The sequence below is a fragment of the Phascolarctos cinereus genome, unplaced genomic scaffold, assembly GCF_003287225.1.
Source record: "Phascolarctos cinereus isolate Bilbo 61053 unplaced genomic scaffold, phaCin_HiC Scaffold_7;HRSCAF=346, whole genome shotgun sequence".
Taxonomy (NCBI): domain Eukaryota; kingdom Metazoa; phylum Chordata; class Mammalia; order Diprotodontia; family Phascolarctidae; genus Phascolarctos; species Phascolarctos cinereus.
This window is the reverse complement of record NW_027556180.1, coordinates 32014426-32030268: the sequence shown is the minus strand read 5'-3', so window position 1 is coordinate 32030268 and position 15843 is coordinate 32014426. Positions and strand designations below refer to the sequence as shown.

Below are 15843 nucleotides of genomic sequence, written 5' to 3'. Positions count from 1 at the left end.
GGCTTTCCTTCTAGAATCTTCACTTTGTGGGGCATCTCAATGTAAGTGTGTCTCCAGAGCAAACTGGGGAATCGATAAAGCTTTCTATGACACTGATGTGAAATTAGAAAGGATATAGCTGAATCATTTAGAAACCTGGCCATCCTAAGATCTCAAACCAAAAGATACCACCCCAGTGCTTTTATTTTCTCGATCTTAAGAAATATAACAGCACTCACCCTATAAATGTTTTCACTGATTTTTTAAAAAGAAATTCTATATCCAGTGGTAATGGATGTCGTTGCTAAATGCCATCCCTTCTAACACCAAAGGGATGAATGTTAAGACGTTTTCAGATGGACTTCATTACAGCAATCCTACACATGATTAGATCAGCCAATTGCACATGCATGGATTGCAATGAAGAGAGAATATGGCCCTAGGGGAATTGTAAAATTGAGAATTTCTCAATGAGTTTCTTTCTCCCTAAACCCTGATCTCTGACCGAATACAATGGTGCCTACATCGGTCACTAATATAGGGAGGAATGGTAAGACTGACAAGCAATCATGCTTCTTCCATCGTTTGCATGCCTTGTTCCATAGGCGGTCTGGCCCATGCAAGTCAGAATGATCATGCTTTTTGCCGATTTGCTTCCCTTTTTTTGCATTGCTCTAAAAGCATGTTAGATAATAGATACTTTCCCCCCAACCTCTACACACTGCCTGCAATGTCCCTCCTATTGAAACGCTACACTTTCACAGCAGGCCACATGGTTTCATCAGAATCATGGTCAACTGGATAATTTTCCATCTTTTGAAAACCTTGTGTTTACCCTTCTCACTTAGGTACTGTCAGCCAGGCTTTTCTAGAGGATTTCATTGGGGAAACAAAGGAATCTTTATTCCATTTCTCTGAAGGCACGCTTTGCTTTGCCTCCTGATGAAATCAAAGCGGTGTCTATAAATTTAAAGAACTCAGGCTTGGTGGGGGCCAAGTAGCTTCGTGGTCTCTCATGGCTCTTCCACTCTATACTGGTCATCATCATGGATGGAACGCTGACTGCTAAGTACAGTTCCATCTTGTTGCTTTCTGTACCATGGCATTCACGTTTGGGAAAAAAAGCCATTCCCAAGAGAAGCTCAGTTATAGCCCTAAAGGGTTGGGGAGGGAAGTGTCTCTTGTCCCACAATATATTCCAGTTTACTCTGATGGTAACGAAACTTCATTTTTTCCCAAACAAAAGAATCATGTATTTGATGCCCATCTAGAAAATGGATATTTAGAGCTAAGCAGTCATAATCGAGCTGTTGATTTGGGGTAAATATAAAATTTGTTTCATCTCTCCCTCCTTTGTTTTCACACTCTACAAACATGGTTTCCTCTTTGTTCTAGCCCAGTCACTATGTTTGTTAACAATTCTCCAGAGCTCTTTCCTTGTTGCTCATGCTACAGCATTGGCTTTCAGTGAGACACGAACAGTTCAGGTCATTTTCTGGGCCCCGACATGTTTCACATGGAGGTCAATTCTTTCTTTGCAGGACCTGACTGCACTAGCCAAAGAATTAAGGGAACTCCGAATTGAGGAAACTAACCGGCCCCTGAAGAAGGTGACTGATTATTCTTCTTCCAGTGAGGAATCAGAAAGCAGTGAAGAGGAGGAAGAAGATGGAGAAAGTGAGACACATGATGGGACAGTGCCTGTCAGTGACATCCCCAGGCTCATGTAAGAGGACTTTTAGTTTGCCTTATTTTTTTTTCCTTTTGCTTTTCATTTGGGTGAAGAGAGGGTTATGTCTCTGAAGTGAAAGAAAAAAAAGCAAAGAATTGGAAGTCAAGTGCCTACATTTGCTTCTTCTAAGAAATTCACATTTTTACAAATTTTTCATCTTTTCAGATGTTTGTGTTTCAGTAGGCAGGAGCTCTGAGATCACATATCATTTATGCAGGTGACTATGAAACCGAGACTTTGGACTGAAAAGGCCTTATGATATCTAACAAAGACACACCTGAAAGAACGGAGAGGGACTAAAATATTGTCAAGGAGGATGCTGTTCCTTTCATGTTGTGGTAGAAATAATTGATAATAATGATGATAGTTAACATTTATATAGCTCTTTTTATATGTCAGGCTAAGTCCCTTACAATTATTATCTCATCTGATCTTCACAACAACCCCAGGAGGTGGGTGCTGTTATTAGCCCCATTTTATATTTCAGGAAACTGAGGCAGATAGAGCTTAAGTGATTTGACCAAGCTCACACAGCTAGTGCATGTCTGAGGCAGGATTTGAACTCAGATCTTCTTGACGCCAGGCCCAATACTCTATCCACCGTGCCACCTGGCTGCCCCAACATGGAGTCATCACCACCTAGATCTTCAGGGTGTTGTTTTTAAGACCTCAGGCAGCCCAGTATATATGTCTTACATTTGGGCAGCACTGAGTCAGTGGACTTGAAGTCAAATCCTGCTTCTGAAGCTTACGACATATGTTGCTTTGGGCAAGTTGCTTAACTCCCTTGTCCTCCATTTTCCAATCTGAAGCTTGTAGTGGACCCCGAGTTCAGAATAAGTCAAGAATATTCTATGGCACCCACCGATAAGAATGAGATCTTGAGGTGCATTAGGAGAGGGATAGTGCCCAGAGCTAGGGAGGTGGTCATTGAAACTATTCCACATAGTTCAGACCACAACTAGAGTCCTGTGGTCAGTTCTGAGCATCATAGTTTAGGAAAGGCTTTAATAAGATGAAAGGCAACCAGGATGGTAAAGGCCATGGGTAAATCAGTTGAAGGAGCTGGAGATGCTTAATCTAGGGAAGAGATTAAGGTAGAATATGACAGTTGTGTTCATGTATATGGAAGGCTGCCACTTGACAGAGTTGTGAAGTGGGAGTGATGGCTGGAAATTACAGAGGTAGATTTAGGGCTAATGTAAGGAAACCTTCTAAAAGCATTCCAGAAGGGGGATGGGCAGCCCCTGCAGTTGGTCAGTGCCCCTGCCCCCTTCCACTCAGAGGGGACATACCTCCTCCTCTGTCTTCAAGTAGAGGGAGGTAAGCTGTGGAAAGGACTTCGGTTTTCAGTTCTGAGTTTTTCTAGATGGACTCTTTCACCCCTTCCAACCAAGATGCAATGTATAAAAAGCATGGAGGTACAATACCAAGATAATTAATTGATTTCTTACTAAACAAGCTAGCTATTTGTGTCCTTTTTTTCGTTCAGTTATTTTTCAGTCATGTCTAACTTTCATGACCCCATTTGGGGTTTTCTTGGCAAAGATATTGGAGTAGTTTGTCATTTCCTCCTCCAGTTCATTTTACAGGCGAGGAAACTGGGCTAAACAGGCTTGAGTGACTTGCCCAGAATCACACGACTAGTAAGCGTCTGAGGCCAGATTTGAACTCAGGAAGATAAGGGAATCTTCCTGACTCCAGGCCTGGCACCTGATCAACCACACCCTTTTGTATCTTTTATTGTCAATATCTAATTGAAACAACAATATTTTGGCATACCTGACAAAGGCTTCTTCTTTTTTTTTTTTTTGGACAAGGCTAGTGTGGGAATTTATCTGCTGGATTCTACATGTTGATAGCAAGTTTTGTTTTTCTTGCCTTCTCAATACAAGCTGGGCAGATGTGGGAGGGGGAGAATTGGGATCTGGAAATAAACTAAAAATTGAATTAGAAATAATTTTGGCGTACTATTTTTAGTGAAGTAACTAAAAATCAGCAGAGTTTACTTAAAGAATTGCATAAAATGGCTGCTCCTCATATGATATTAATAATGTGATCCCAATGCAAGATGGAGCAATTTCATGTTTTGGGTAACTCCTCTTCAAACTTTGGAGTACCTCAATTTGGCGAGACGTCTGAGTAACGAGTTCTAGTTAACTGCAGAAGGAGGAGGAGGAGAAAGACTCATCTTTCTGAATTTAAATCTGGCCTCAAACAGTCACTAGTTGTGTGACCTTGGGCAAGTCACTTAACTCTGCCTCAGTTTCCTCATCTATAAAATGGGCTGGAGAAGAAAATGGCAAATCGCTTCAGTATCTTTGCCAGGAAAACCTCAAATGGGCTCATAAAGAGTTGGAACACTATAATGACTAAACAAATGTCTTTGACTGATAAAATCAATCCTCAGAAAGATAAGAAATATTATAAATGTAGATTTATCCAGTGGCCTAATAAATACAAGTTAGTTCTCAAAAAGGTATTTTATGAGTCAACACTCTCATCTGCAGCACCTAATCCAATCTCTTGTGGAAATGAATGCTACCACTTAGAACAGACAGCCAAAAAATGGCACTTGTAGCACCGTCAGATGGACTCATGGTGAAGGCATATTCTCTGTGACGTAAGAACTTGTCCCTGTGCACTTGATACACATGCATTCATACATATAATTGCATACCTACACAATTTATTTGTACAGGGCATTACACATGTGCTAGTGTTTATTCAACAAACACTCAAGCCTTACTAAGGTCTAACATTGCTGCAAATACCATGGAGTTAACAGAAGAAACAAAAGAGCCAAAGTCCCTGCCTTCACAGAGCCCTCGGGTGAATTGAACAAATAAGACATGCACAAGAATCTTTTCATTAGCAATAAAAGATAGTATGTGATTAGCTGCCTGAACAATTACTGTTGACTCTAAATGCTAAGGCCCTTTGAATGCAAGGAAGCTCAGCTCACCTTGAGTAGCAAAAGCATTTTTTGTGTGTCATGTCCAAGGACAAGGTCTCTGTCGTGGTGAAGAACGGAGCTAATAGACATTCCAGGCCAAGGAGAATCACTCACCTCAATGGCAGGCCCTCTGATGCATCTACACAATCAAAAATCCAAGTGGAAATTTAATACTTGGGAGGATCAAACCCCTACTGCTCAGCCACTGAGAGTGATCTGCATGGGGTCACCCCTGAATTGGATGGACATAGCGAAAGCCATGCTGAGAAAACAGGCCATTCTTCTCTCTCTAGGGAGCTGCATATTCAGCGTGGGAACAGACAGCCAATGCCAGACAATGAAAAGTCTTGTAAATGCTCATGTTCCTAAAATATGGGGAGCCTGCCAATGGCCCATCCATCTGTGCCTGGTATTATGGCACTTGCTACGTAGGGAAAGGTAACACTATAAAGAGAAACACTATGGCTTAGTGGCCATAGCTGGCCTTGGAGGCAGGAAGATCTAGGTTCAGATTATCCTCCGATACCTCCTGGGTGCAGCCAAGAACAAGTCACCTGGCAGTGCCACCGGGCAACTCTGTCAAATAGGAAGTCACAGACAAGTTGCTGTTGTGCATTAGGGAAAAGATATTCCACACCAAGAGTTCCCCCATGTGGATAAAACATCAAAGGAGAGGTGGGGTAAGAAGAAAGAGACAGGGACAGCACATCTGACATCATGAGAACTTGCTCGGCAGGCAGGTCTTCAGATATCAGCTGTAAATGAAAGGGACACTGAGGAACTCAGTGTTCAAATTCAGACACTTGCCTCTGTCTGGACTATCCACACTGTCTTTCCTTACCGGTAATGATAATGAGGACAGCATCTTAAATATGTGTGAAGCACCTTACAAATACCTTGTTCCAGTAATGATAATGAGGACAGCATCTTAAATATGTGTGAAGCACCTTAAAAATACCTTGTTGCAGCCTCACAACAACCCTGGGAGGTAGCTGCTAGTACTGTCTCCATTTTACAGAGAAGGAAGCTGAGGCAGACACAGGTGAAGTGACTTACCTCAGGTCCTATAGCGATTAAGTACCCAAGGCTGGATTTGAAGCCAGGTCTTCCTGACTCCAGGTCCACAGCTCTATCTACTACCTTATTGAGCTACCTCTGGTAGCAAGCTCCTTCCAATCTTGGGCTTGACATCCCTGAAATGTCTCTTCTTTGTGCCCATAAGAGGCATAAAATACACTTGTTCCTTGCAGTATTTCTGTAAGTCTGATTTGATTTTAAGGAAAAAAAAAACATTTCTATGACTTCTGATCCAAGGGACAAAATGTGAGATTAGAATGGCATCTGATGGGCCTTTCACATTTGTTAAACGAATACTTAAAGGTATCTAGTGGGGAATAAAGACCCAGACAAATGTGGCCATGAGGAGAACCAATGGAGTAACCCATCTCCTAAACACTGATCTCCTGTTGCTGTTACATAAAAGAGGTTGGTACTAACGTGGCACAGACTCAGTTTGAAATTTGGCAGGAGGCCTAGTCCTGATCATCCACAGTTGGCCAAGCCGCTTCCTCTGCCTGGTTCTCAGTTTACCCACATGTAAAATGGGTCCTTTAGTCATAAGCATATCATGGTGTAATAGGAAGAGAGGAATGGGCTAGAGATGCAATACCCTTGGAGGCTGTAAGAGCCCCTGGCTCTTACATAACTGCTCTCTGCCTCATTTCCTCATGTGTACAACACAGTGGTTGGTTTAGAATGTACCTTCTGGCTTTAAAATCAATGATCCTATGACCCAGGTTCAAATCCTGACTGCCAGTTACTAGCTGTGTGACCATGTGATAGAGTAGAAAGGACATTGGATTTGAAGTCAAAATCCAAATGGGTTCAAATCCTGACTTGACCACTCACTATTTACATGACCTTGAACAAGTCCTTTGCTTTCTCTGATTCCCAGTTTTCTCAACAATAAAATGAGGGCCTCTGACTAAAAGGCTTCCAAGGTCCCTTTCAGCTCTAAATTTATGGACTAGTCCCTATAAAATGGGGATTGTCGTTTTATGATTATAAGTCCAAATAAGTCATCCCGCATCCTTTTGCTCTTCAGACTATACTATGGCTAGCCAATCACCATTTTTAAAGCACCTACTATGTGAAGGACACAGCATATGATATGATCAGTCACCATTTTTAAAACATCTACTGTGTCAAGGGCATAGCATATGCTATGGCCAGTCAGTCATCACTGTGAGAGCACCTACTGTGTGAAGGGTATAGCACATGCCATGGCCGGTCATCATTGTGAGAGCACCTACTGTGTGAAGGGCATAGCATATGCTATGGCCAGTCAGTCATCATTATGAGAGCACCTACCATATGAAGTGCATAGCACATGCTATGGCCAATCAGCCATCATTTTAAGAGTACCTACTGTGTGAAGGGTATAGCACATGCTATGGCCAGTCATCATTGTGAGAGCACCTACTGTGTGAAGAGCACAGTGTATGCCATGGCCAGTCATTCATCATTTTAGGAGCACTTACTGTGTGAAAGGCACTGTGTTTTGTTCTCCAAGGCACACAAAGAAAATAGGTCCAGTCTCTGCTTAATTTTACACATCATCTCCCCCATTGGAATGTTACTCCCTGAGGGCAGAGACTGGTTTTTCCCCCTTTCTTTGTATCCCTAGTACTTAGTATAGTGTCTGGAACATAGTAAGTGCTTAATAAATGCTTGTTGACTGTCGACTAATGGACTTTTCTCGAATAGACCTTATGCTCTCTCTTCACACTGTATTGTAAAGCTGGCATTAGAATTAAGTCTCACAAAAGCCAACCACAGCTGTGCTTAACTAGCTATAGCTAAGAGCACTGGTTGAAAAAAGCCTAACTGGCATCCCATTTAACAGAAACCCCACTTAATTGGGTTTTCTGCCATCCTTATTACCATAAGAGTCAACTCTAGGTAGAAAATTGCCTTGGACTGGAAGAAGTTATTTACTACATGTGGGTTAGAAGAAAATGTAATAATAAATATTGTTCTCTCCCCTCTGGCAGACCCACAGGAGCTCCAGCAAGTAATGAACAGTACAATATGGCGATGGTTGGAACCCATGGCCTGGAGACCTCTCATGCGGACACATTTAGCAGCATTTCGAGAGAAGGAACTTTAATGATAAGAGAGGTGAGTTGGGATGAGAAATATATATGGAAAGTGCATGTGGTTTTATCTCAGAGTTGACACAGACTGTGCATACTCTGTGTAAGCACAAAAGGGACAGAGAAAAGGCCGCTCATAAATGGATGAGTCATTTTAATTGTCCTCCTCCCTCTTTCGCATATCCCTCTATGCTTTGACAGCATGATTTAATTACCACGCACCCCATTCTTCTGCAGGAGATATGCATATGTGAATGCAGAATCTGAGCCTGGGGATATGAAGCAAGCATTCACAGCAATGAAACATCTCCCTAAAAAGGGACGGCTGGGCCTTTCTTGACCCCATTCCATCTTTTTTCAAAGTCTTTCTTATCTATTTACTGAAGACAGCCAGTAGTTTGAAGGAAGAGTTATCTAGTCAGTTGAACAGGAAAATTGTAGACTTTCAGTGGCTTTTGCTGAAAGGACCAACTACAGAGAACTATTGAAGGTGTCTGATGGAACTGACCTTAGCGCAGATGTGGTTTTGTTGGGGTTTTTTAAACTCCAATCACATCATTTAGTTTAGCAGGCTACATACTTGCTCTCACCTCCTCAGCAAAAAAAAAGGCTACTACAATTTTCCCGTTATCTAAGCTGGCCCTTTCCTTAAGCTGTGAATGAACAAATGAGGTCACTCCTTGTCAACCCCCACCAGTGCTCAGTCCACCCTGCTTCAGTCACCACCACCAGACATCCCAAGTACTCCAGGCAGAGTGCAAAACTTCAGGTATGGAAAATTCTGTGTGCGGAGGATTCATTTTCATTTTTCATTTTTTAAACTAATAGTTTAAGAAAGAGGAATGTTTTCTCATGTTGGTCTTCACTCCTCTCCCACTTCACCAGCATTCAAAGAAGCAATATCAGTCAGTCAACAGCACTTATTAAGCCCCTGATCTGGGTCAGGTACTCTGCTAGGTGCTGGAGATAAAAACAAGAATGAAACAATGCCTGCCTTCAAAGAGCTAGCATTCTACTGAAAGGGGAAGTAATGGATACACATAAGTACCTACAAAATGTATTAAAAGAAATACAAGATAATCAGGAGAGGGGGAAGAAGAGGGACTGTTAGGAAAGGGCATCAGGAAGGGCTTCATGTAGAAAACCCAGGATTGAGTAAACCTAGGATACTAAAAGATGGTAATAAAGGGAAGAATGCATTTCAGAGATGGGGGACCATGCACAGACTGGCTTTGAAGTCAAAAAACTTGGGTCCAAGTCCTGACAGACACATATTGGCTGTTTGACACTGGGCAGCTAGCAATTGATAGGAATATCTTGGATGATAGGAGAGCCAGACAAGAGCTCTGTGGAAGGCAGATGTATGGTTGTAGGGAGTCTGATGCAAGGGTGGCTTTCTCTAAAGGTCTGTATTGCCTGCTAATGTGTTTTTTCTACAGAGAGTATTTCATTCAATAGAATATACTGTAAATGGCCAGTGGTCATTTAGCATCATGCCTAGAGCAGGCAGGCACTATTTATTGAATTGAATTGAATTGAATCAAATATCAGCATAAACTGAAGGGCTGGACATTGCTGATGTCTCAAAATGAATGACAGCTGCATTTAGGACAATATCTTTAAAGGCCTCCTCTAACATTTTGGGCATACCTATATGCCAAGTGTCATAGACCATGACAATGAGTCTCTTTCAATCACTTGGAATCCACAATGTTACCTATTTCCAAAGTCCATTTTTTTTGTAATAAATACTAGAGTAAATCCCTATTGAATCACCATAATTCCTTACCACAGATTCAGAGAGAAGACAGGTCAAATAATGTCATTGTCAATTTCATCAACAAGTGTTTATTAAGTGATTACTAGATGCCAGCCACCGTGCTAAGTACCAGGATACAAAGAAAAGCAAAAAGACATTGTCTGCTCTCAAGGAGCTCATTCTAGTGGGGGAGACAGCATGTAAACAACTATGTATGACATAAAAGATATATAACAGGGCAAATGGGGGGTAATCTCAAAGTGAAGGTACTAACAATGAGGGGAAAGGTCTCTTCAGGAAGTGAGATTTGAGCTTGAAGGAAGTCAAGAGTCATAGGGGATGAAGCAGAGGATTCCAGCCATAGAGAGATACATAAAATAACAAGTTGGTGCAACAGAATTAAACTACAACATACTCTTCATTTCATGCCTCATTCCTTTGATATTATATCTTTGACAGGGCTTGTTCTGGGTAATTCTTCATTAGTAATATGCTATAGTGTCCTCAGTTCAATGTGTCTTTAGGTTACCCACAACTTAAATTCTTCAGATTATAGTCTTCCATATTTCATACTCATGAAACAGCTAGATGGCTTGGAAAACAGAACATTGCATCTTTCCTACCTTAAACACTTACCAGCTCAACCTAGGCAAGTCACTTAACCTCTATCTGCCTTAGTTTTGTCATTTATAAAACAGAAATAATAATAGCATCTACTTCCCAGGGTTGTTGTAAAGAGCAAATGACTTGTAAAAGCATTTGCAAACCTCAACATACTATATAAATGCCAACTATCTTTGTTATTAGTATTAGTCTCAGGAAAATGTTGGTGTTAAAAAAAAAAAGATGGCCCTTTGTTTCAGAGAAAAGCTACAGGTCATTAAAAGGTTTGTTCATTTTCCCAAGTACAATACAGCCTGCCCTCCTTTTTCTGAATTTTGGACTCCAAATTCATTGCCCTTCTACAGAGTCTTTCCAAGATATGTGCATGGGTGATACAGCCCCATGAGCTATTCATCCAACTGTATATCATAGTTTTGACAATAGACCTAAACCAGCACATGTGCGTTTGTTTTTTTCTCTTGGAATGGAGGTATAAGCAATAAATAAAAGACTAGCCAACCGAATACATTAATATATCTAAATGATTCATGGTGACAATAGGATTTATACTGGGTACCCAAGGCTGGCTCAATATTATTTAAAAATTAATATGGCCACATCAAAAGGTGCAGAGGTGCCTTTAATAAAATTCACTATTCATTTATGCTTTTAAGTAAAAATTCCAAAACAGAACAGGAACAGAAGCATTTTTCCTCGACAAAATCAAAAGGACCTACATGAGAACAAGAGCCAATAATACATGCAATAGAAAAGCAAATGTTCACCACCTCCATGTGACAGCGCTGGAAACTCCAGCAGTCACATGTAAGACGGGAAAGAGATCATGAAGATAAACGCTGGAAATGAAGACGCCAAAGCATCGCTCTTGACAGATGACATGATAATGCACCCAGAAAATCTAAACATCTAAACAGAAGAATTGAGACAGGAAAGTCACAGGATACAAGATCATATGCTGTTTTGCATAGTGACAATAAAGACCAAGATGACATCCCTTTGTTTTTAAAGAAATCACAATTTACAAAAAAGACATGAAATACTTTGGAATTAATTAACTTTCCCACGCACATATATATGCATATAGAAAGAGATTACACATGTATAACTTCTATGGAAAAAAACTATATTGGCAGAAAGAAAGATATAATATTTGGAAGGAAATCCAATGTTTATGGATGGGTCAAATCAACAAAAAATATACTCTCCAAATTAATTAATTTGGATGCAAAGTCATTCAATGGAAGATATTTATACAACTGAATTTTTTCTTTTTTTGTTTTTTTAATATAAATTTATTTATTTTTAGTTTTCAACATTTACTTCCACAAGATTTTCAGTTCCAAATTTTCACCCCATCTCACCCCTCCCCCACCTCAAGATGGCATGCATTCTGAATACCCCTTCCCCTAGTCTGTCCTCTCTTCTATCTCTCCCCCAGCCTTCTCTTATCCCCTTCCCCTTCTATTTTCCTGTATGGCAGGATGGACTTCTCTAACCCATTTCCTGTATTTCTTATTTCCCAGTTGCATGTGAAAACATTTTTTTAAAACATGTATTTTTAAAACTTTGGGTTCCAAATTTTCTCCCTTCCTCCCTCCCCACCCACCCTCATTGAAAAGGCAAGCAACTCAATATAGGTTATACATGTGCAGTTATGCAAAACACTTCCATAGTAGACATGTTGTGAAAAACTAACTCTATTTCCCTTAATCCTATCCTCCCCCCCATTCATTCTATTTTTTCTTTTGACCCTGTCCCTCCTCAGAAGTATTTGCTTCTGATTACCCCCTTTCCCAATCTGCCCTCCTCTCTATCATCCCCCTCTTCTCTTGTCCCCTTCCCCCTCTATTTTCCTGTAGGGTAAGACAAATTTCCATACCCAATTGAATACAACTGAATTTTTTAAAAAGAAATTTGCACAAATGAATGGGCAAGTATAAAGAGACACTGTAAAGAAGAAAAAGCTAGTGAAAATACACTTTTGTTCATAATTCATCCTAACCTAGAGATGGTACAGTAGATACAGCATTGGACCTGATGTCAAGAAGACCTGAGTTCAGATCTGCCCTCAGACACTTATTAGCCATGTGACCCTGGGCGAGTTATTTAACCTCTGTTTGCCTCAGTTTCCTCAACTGTAAAATGAAAATGATAATAATAACACCGTATCTCACAGAGCTATTGTGAGGATTAAATGAGATAATAATTGTAAAGCATTTAGCATAGTGCCTGGTTCATAGTAAGCACTATGTAAATGTTAGTTGTCATTATTATTATTATTATCATAATTGTCACCATTGTCATCATCATCATCATCACCATCCTGACCTCACAGCAGTTGCAGCTGGCCCTAGGGTACCAAACTTAGAATATTAGCTGACAGTCTTCCTCTCCCCCATATTGCCTGCCATCATCTTCAGATATCCTCCTGATGTTTCCACCTTTTAATAGCCTACTGCTTCAGTTACTCTTTAGATTACCCTTCAACTCCAATGACCCCCATATCAAGTTTATTTCAGCCACTGGCTGTGGTGAAACCCTCAGACCTTGCCATTCAATTTGATTTAACACATATGTGCCAGGCACTATGCTACTTGCTTGAGATCTGGAGATTAAAACATGAAAAATAATCCCTGTTCTCTTTTCATTCTACCAGAATCAGAAGAGCTGGTTCAAATTCTGACTCTGCTACATACTGTCTGTGTGACCTCAAGTAAAGTATTTTATTTCTCTGAGCCTTTCTGTGAAATGAGGGGGTGAAACTAGATAATTGGGGGAGCACGAGAACTCTTTCCAACTCAGTAGACCAGGAAAGGCTTCAGAAGAGGAGCTAAATCCTGAGCTGGGCCTTGAAAGAAGTCAAAAGTTCCAAGAAGCAGAGGAGAAGAGGTATTTCAGGCAGGGAGAGATGGAATGCCAACTTCCAGGGACAGCAGGCCTCTTCGGCTGGCACGTGGAGGGCATAAAGGGGGAAGCCTGTGAAAGAAATCTGGCCAGGTTAGTTGGAGCCAGACGCAAAGGACTCCAAATACCACGCTAAGTAAGGTGTTTGTATTCTGGCTTAGAGGCAACAAGAAACACTGAAAATTTTTAAATGTTGTCAGACCTGGGCTTTAGGAAGATTATTTTGGTCACTATTTGGAAGATGGATGGAAAATGGAGAAACAGGGAAAGGGATTGGGTGACTGTTTCACTAGTCCATCTGAAAGCTGATGAGGACCTGAAATGGGATATATGGTGGTTGTGGGAGTGGAGGAAGGGGAGAGACATGAGAGATGTCGAGGAGCCACAGGAGGTAATACCTACAAATGACACTGTAGGCAATCCATAGGGTGATGAAGGAACATGGAGGAGGAGGAAGAGAAAGGACAAAATGTGAGAGGTAATGAGATATAGTGGATGGAGTGCAAGACTGGGAGTTGGGGAGATATGGCTTCCTGTCCTGCCTCTGATACTTAGCAGCTGTGTTACTGTTGTTGTCTGTCATTCATCAAGAGGGTGCCTGAGTTGGGTTTAAGTGAGACGGAGCCACGCAAAGTCATCAGCCTTGCTCTCTCCTCCAGAGTCACTGCAGTCCATTGGCAAGACAAAGGTCAATATACCTGGTGATGGCTATGTGACCCTGGGCAAGTCATGTAACCTTAGAAGAAGCTAGGATGCAGAGAGGAAAAGGGAAAGAGTTCAAGGCATGGGAGACTGCCAAAAAAAATGCCCAGGCGTTGGGAAATGGGGTGTCATACGAGAGGAACAGCAGTGAAGCCAGTGACCTTGGGTCACAGAGTATATGGAAGGGATAAGGCGCAAGAAAACTGGGAAGGTAGAAGGGGGCCAGATTGTAATGGGTATTAGAAGCCAAACGGAGGATTTTATATTGGGTCCTGGAGATCATAGGGAGCCACTGGAATTAATTACATAAGGAGATAATATGATCAAACCTGTGGTTTAGGAAGATCACTTTGACAACTAAGTGGAAGATAGATTTGAGTGGGAGGAGACTTGAAGCAAGACCACCCAGCAGGCTGTATTGTGATAATCCAGACAATGAGGGCGTACACCAGGCTGGTGGCCATGTCAGGAGAGAAAGGGATGTGTGTATTATGTAGGTAGATGTGACAGGACTTGGTATGAAAGACAGAGGAGTTGTTGGTCATTCGTCCTTCATTCTTGAAGAGGACCAATGTCATCACAAGGCTGAGGAGTGAGAAGTGGAGGATGACAGCTAGGCTGTGAGCCTGAGTGACTAGGCCAATGATGGTTCCCTCAAACTCATAAGGAGGTTAGGAAGAAGGGAAAATGGGGGGAGAAAATGATGGGTTCAGTTGGATAATATGGAGACCCTTCAACATCCTGGTCCCATTGCTTTGCTTAATTTCCAGTTTATTTCTTAAAATGTAGTGCCTGAAACTTAACAGAATAATTCAGACTGATCAATCAATAACCATTTACTAAACACCTACTCAATTCTTGGCCCTGTACTAAGCCTTGGGGTTGCAAAGACAATGAAACAGTCATTATCTTTAGCAACTTTCTGTATCTTAAGAGAGTATTAGCATTTGTTAGGGTGCCAAGTAAGTGACTTGCCCATGGTCACAAAGCTAGTATGTATCAAAGGCAAGATTTGAACTTTAACTCTGATACTGATCCCCTATAAATTATGCCTCTCCACCTTTGTAATCTTATGTATTTATTTTATGCCTTTAAAACATTATTCTTAGAAGAGGTCCATAACCTTTAGTAGACTGCCAGAGGGGCCCAGGACACAAAAAATGGTGGAGAACTCCTGGTGTAGAGGGAGAGAAGATATCCAGTACATACACAGAATGATGATAAAATGAATTAGGATTAAGCTTCTTACACTTAATTGGAAGGTGATGCTTTCAGCTCTAAATAGTTAACCATTAATGGAGATTGGACATGTACCTTGTGAAAAAAGAAGCAGAGAAATGCTACTCTTTGGTGCTGTTTTTCTTTCATCAAAGTATTTCAAATGATGCATATAAAATATTGGCAATTCTAAGAAAGTCATCAACCATTTTTAATGTTTCCCAGAAACAAATGATTCTGTTGCATAGATGCTGGCTTAAAGAGCTAGCCATTAGCTAGGCTTACACCTAGTCCAATAACTTTGATGGGACACGGGCAGCGGTGGGGAGAGTGTCAGAGTTGACACTGAATTTCTTCTGATGGAGTCTGCCCTTCTTGGTGTTTGCTGTGCCTAACTTGACTCTTTAAATCCACATGGTGGAGACAATGCAGAATGGCTCCATGGCGTTGACTTTACAAGTGGGGTAACTTCACTTTCCCTTTTTCTGTTCTGTTCCTCCACAGTCATCTGGAGAGAAAAAACGTTCCGGGCACACTGACAGCAATGGTTTTGCTGGTCACATCAACCTCCCTGATCTCGTGCAGCAAAGTCATTCTCCTGCAGGGACACCTACTGAGGCCCTCGGGCGTGTCTCAACTCATCAGCAAGACATGGATTCTGTGACTGAAGTAGGTTCTGGAGCATCTAGGGTTGATCATTTGCCTCTTCTCCTGAGTGCACTAACAACCTCTTAACCTCTGCTGGAGGTGAAGCTTGCCACATTCTCTGGAATTATTTCCAGTTTCTTTTCTCATGGGAAAACGTGTTCCATTG

General features: G+C 41.3%; 1 protein-coding gene across 10 annotated transcripts in view; it reads left to right on the top strand.

The window, feature by feature from the left end:
• The window catches only part of TNIK (TRAF2 and NCK interacting kinase), a 415562-nt gene that overhangs the window by 369748 nt on the left and 29971 nt on the right, over positions 1–15843 (top strand). For all 10 annotated transcript variants that reach the window (XM_020980386.2, XM_020980405.2, XM_078147460.1 and 7 more), the window contains 3 exons: positions 1521–1705; positions 7721–7847; positions 15534–15698. In XM_020980386.2, coding sequence (XP_020836045.1) covers positions 1521–1705; positions 7721–7847; positions 15534–15698 — 477 coding nt within the window. The remainder of the gene's footprint in view (positions 1–1520; positions 1706–7720; positions 7848–15533; positions 15699–15843) is intronic.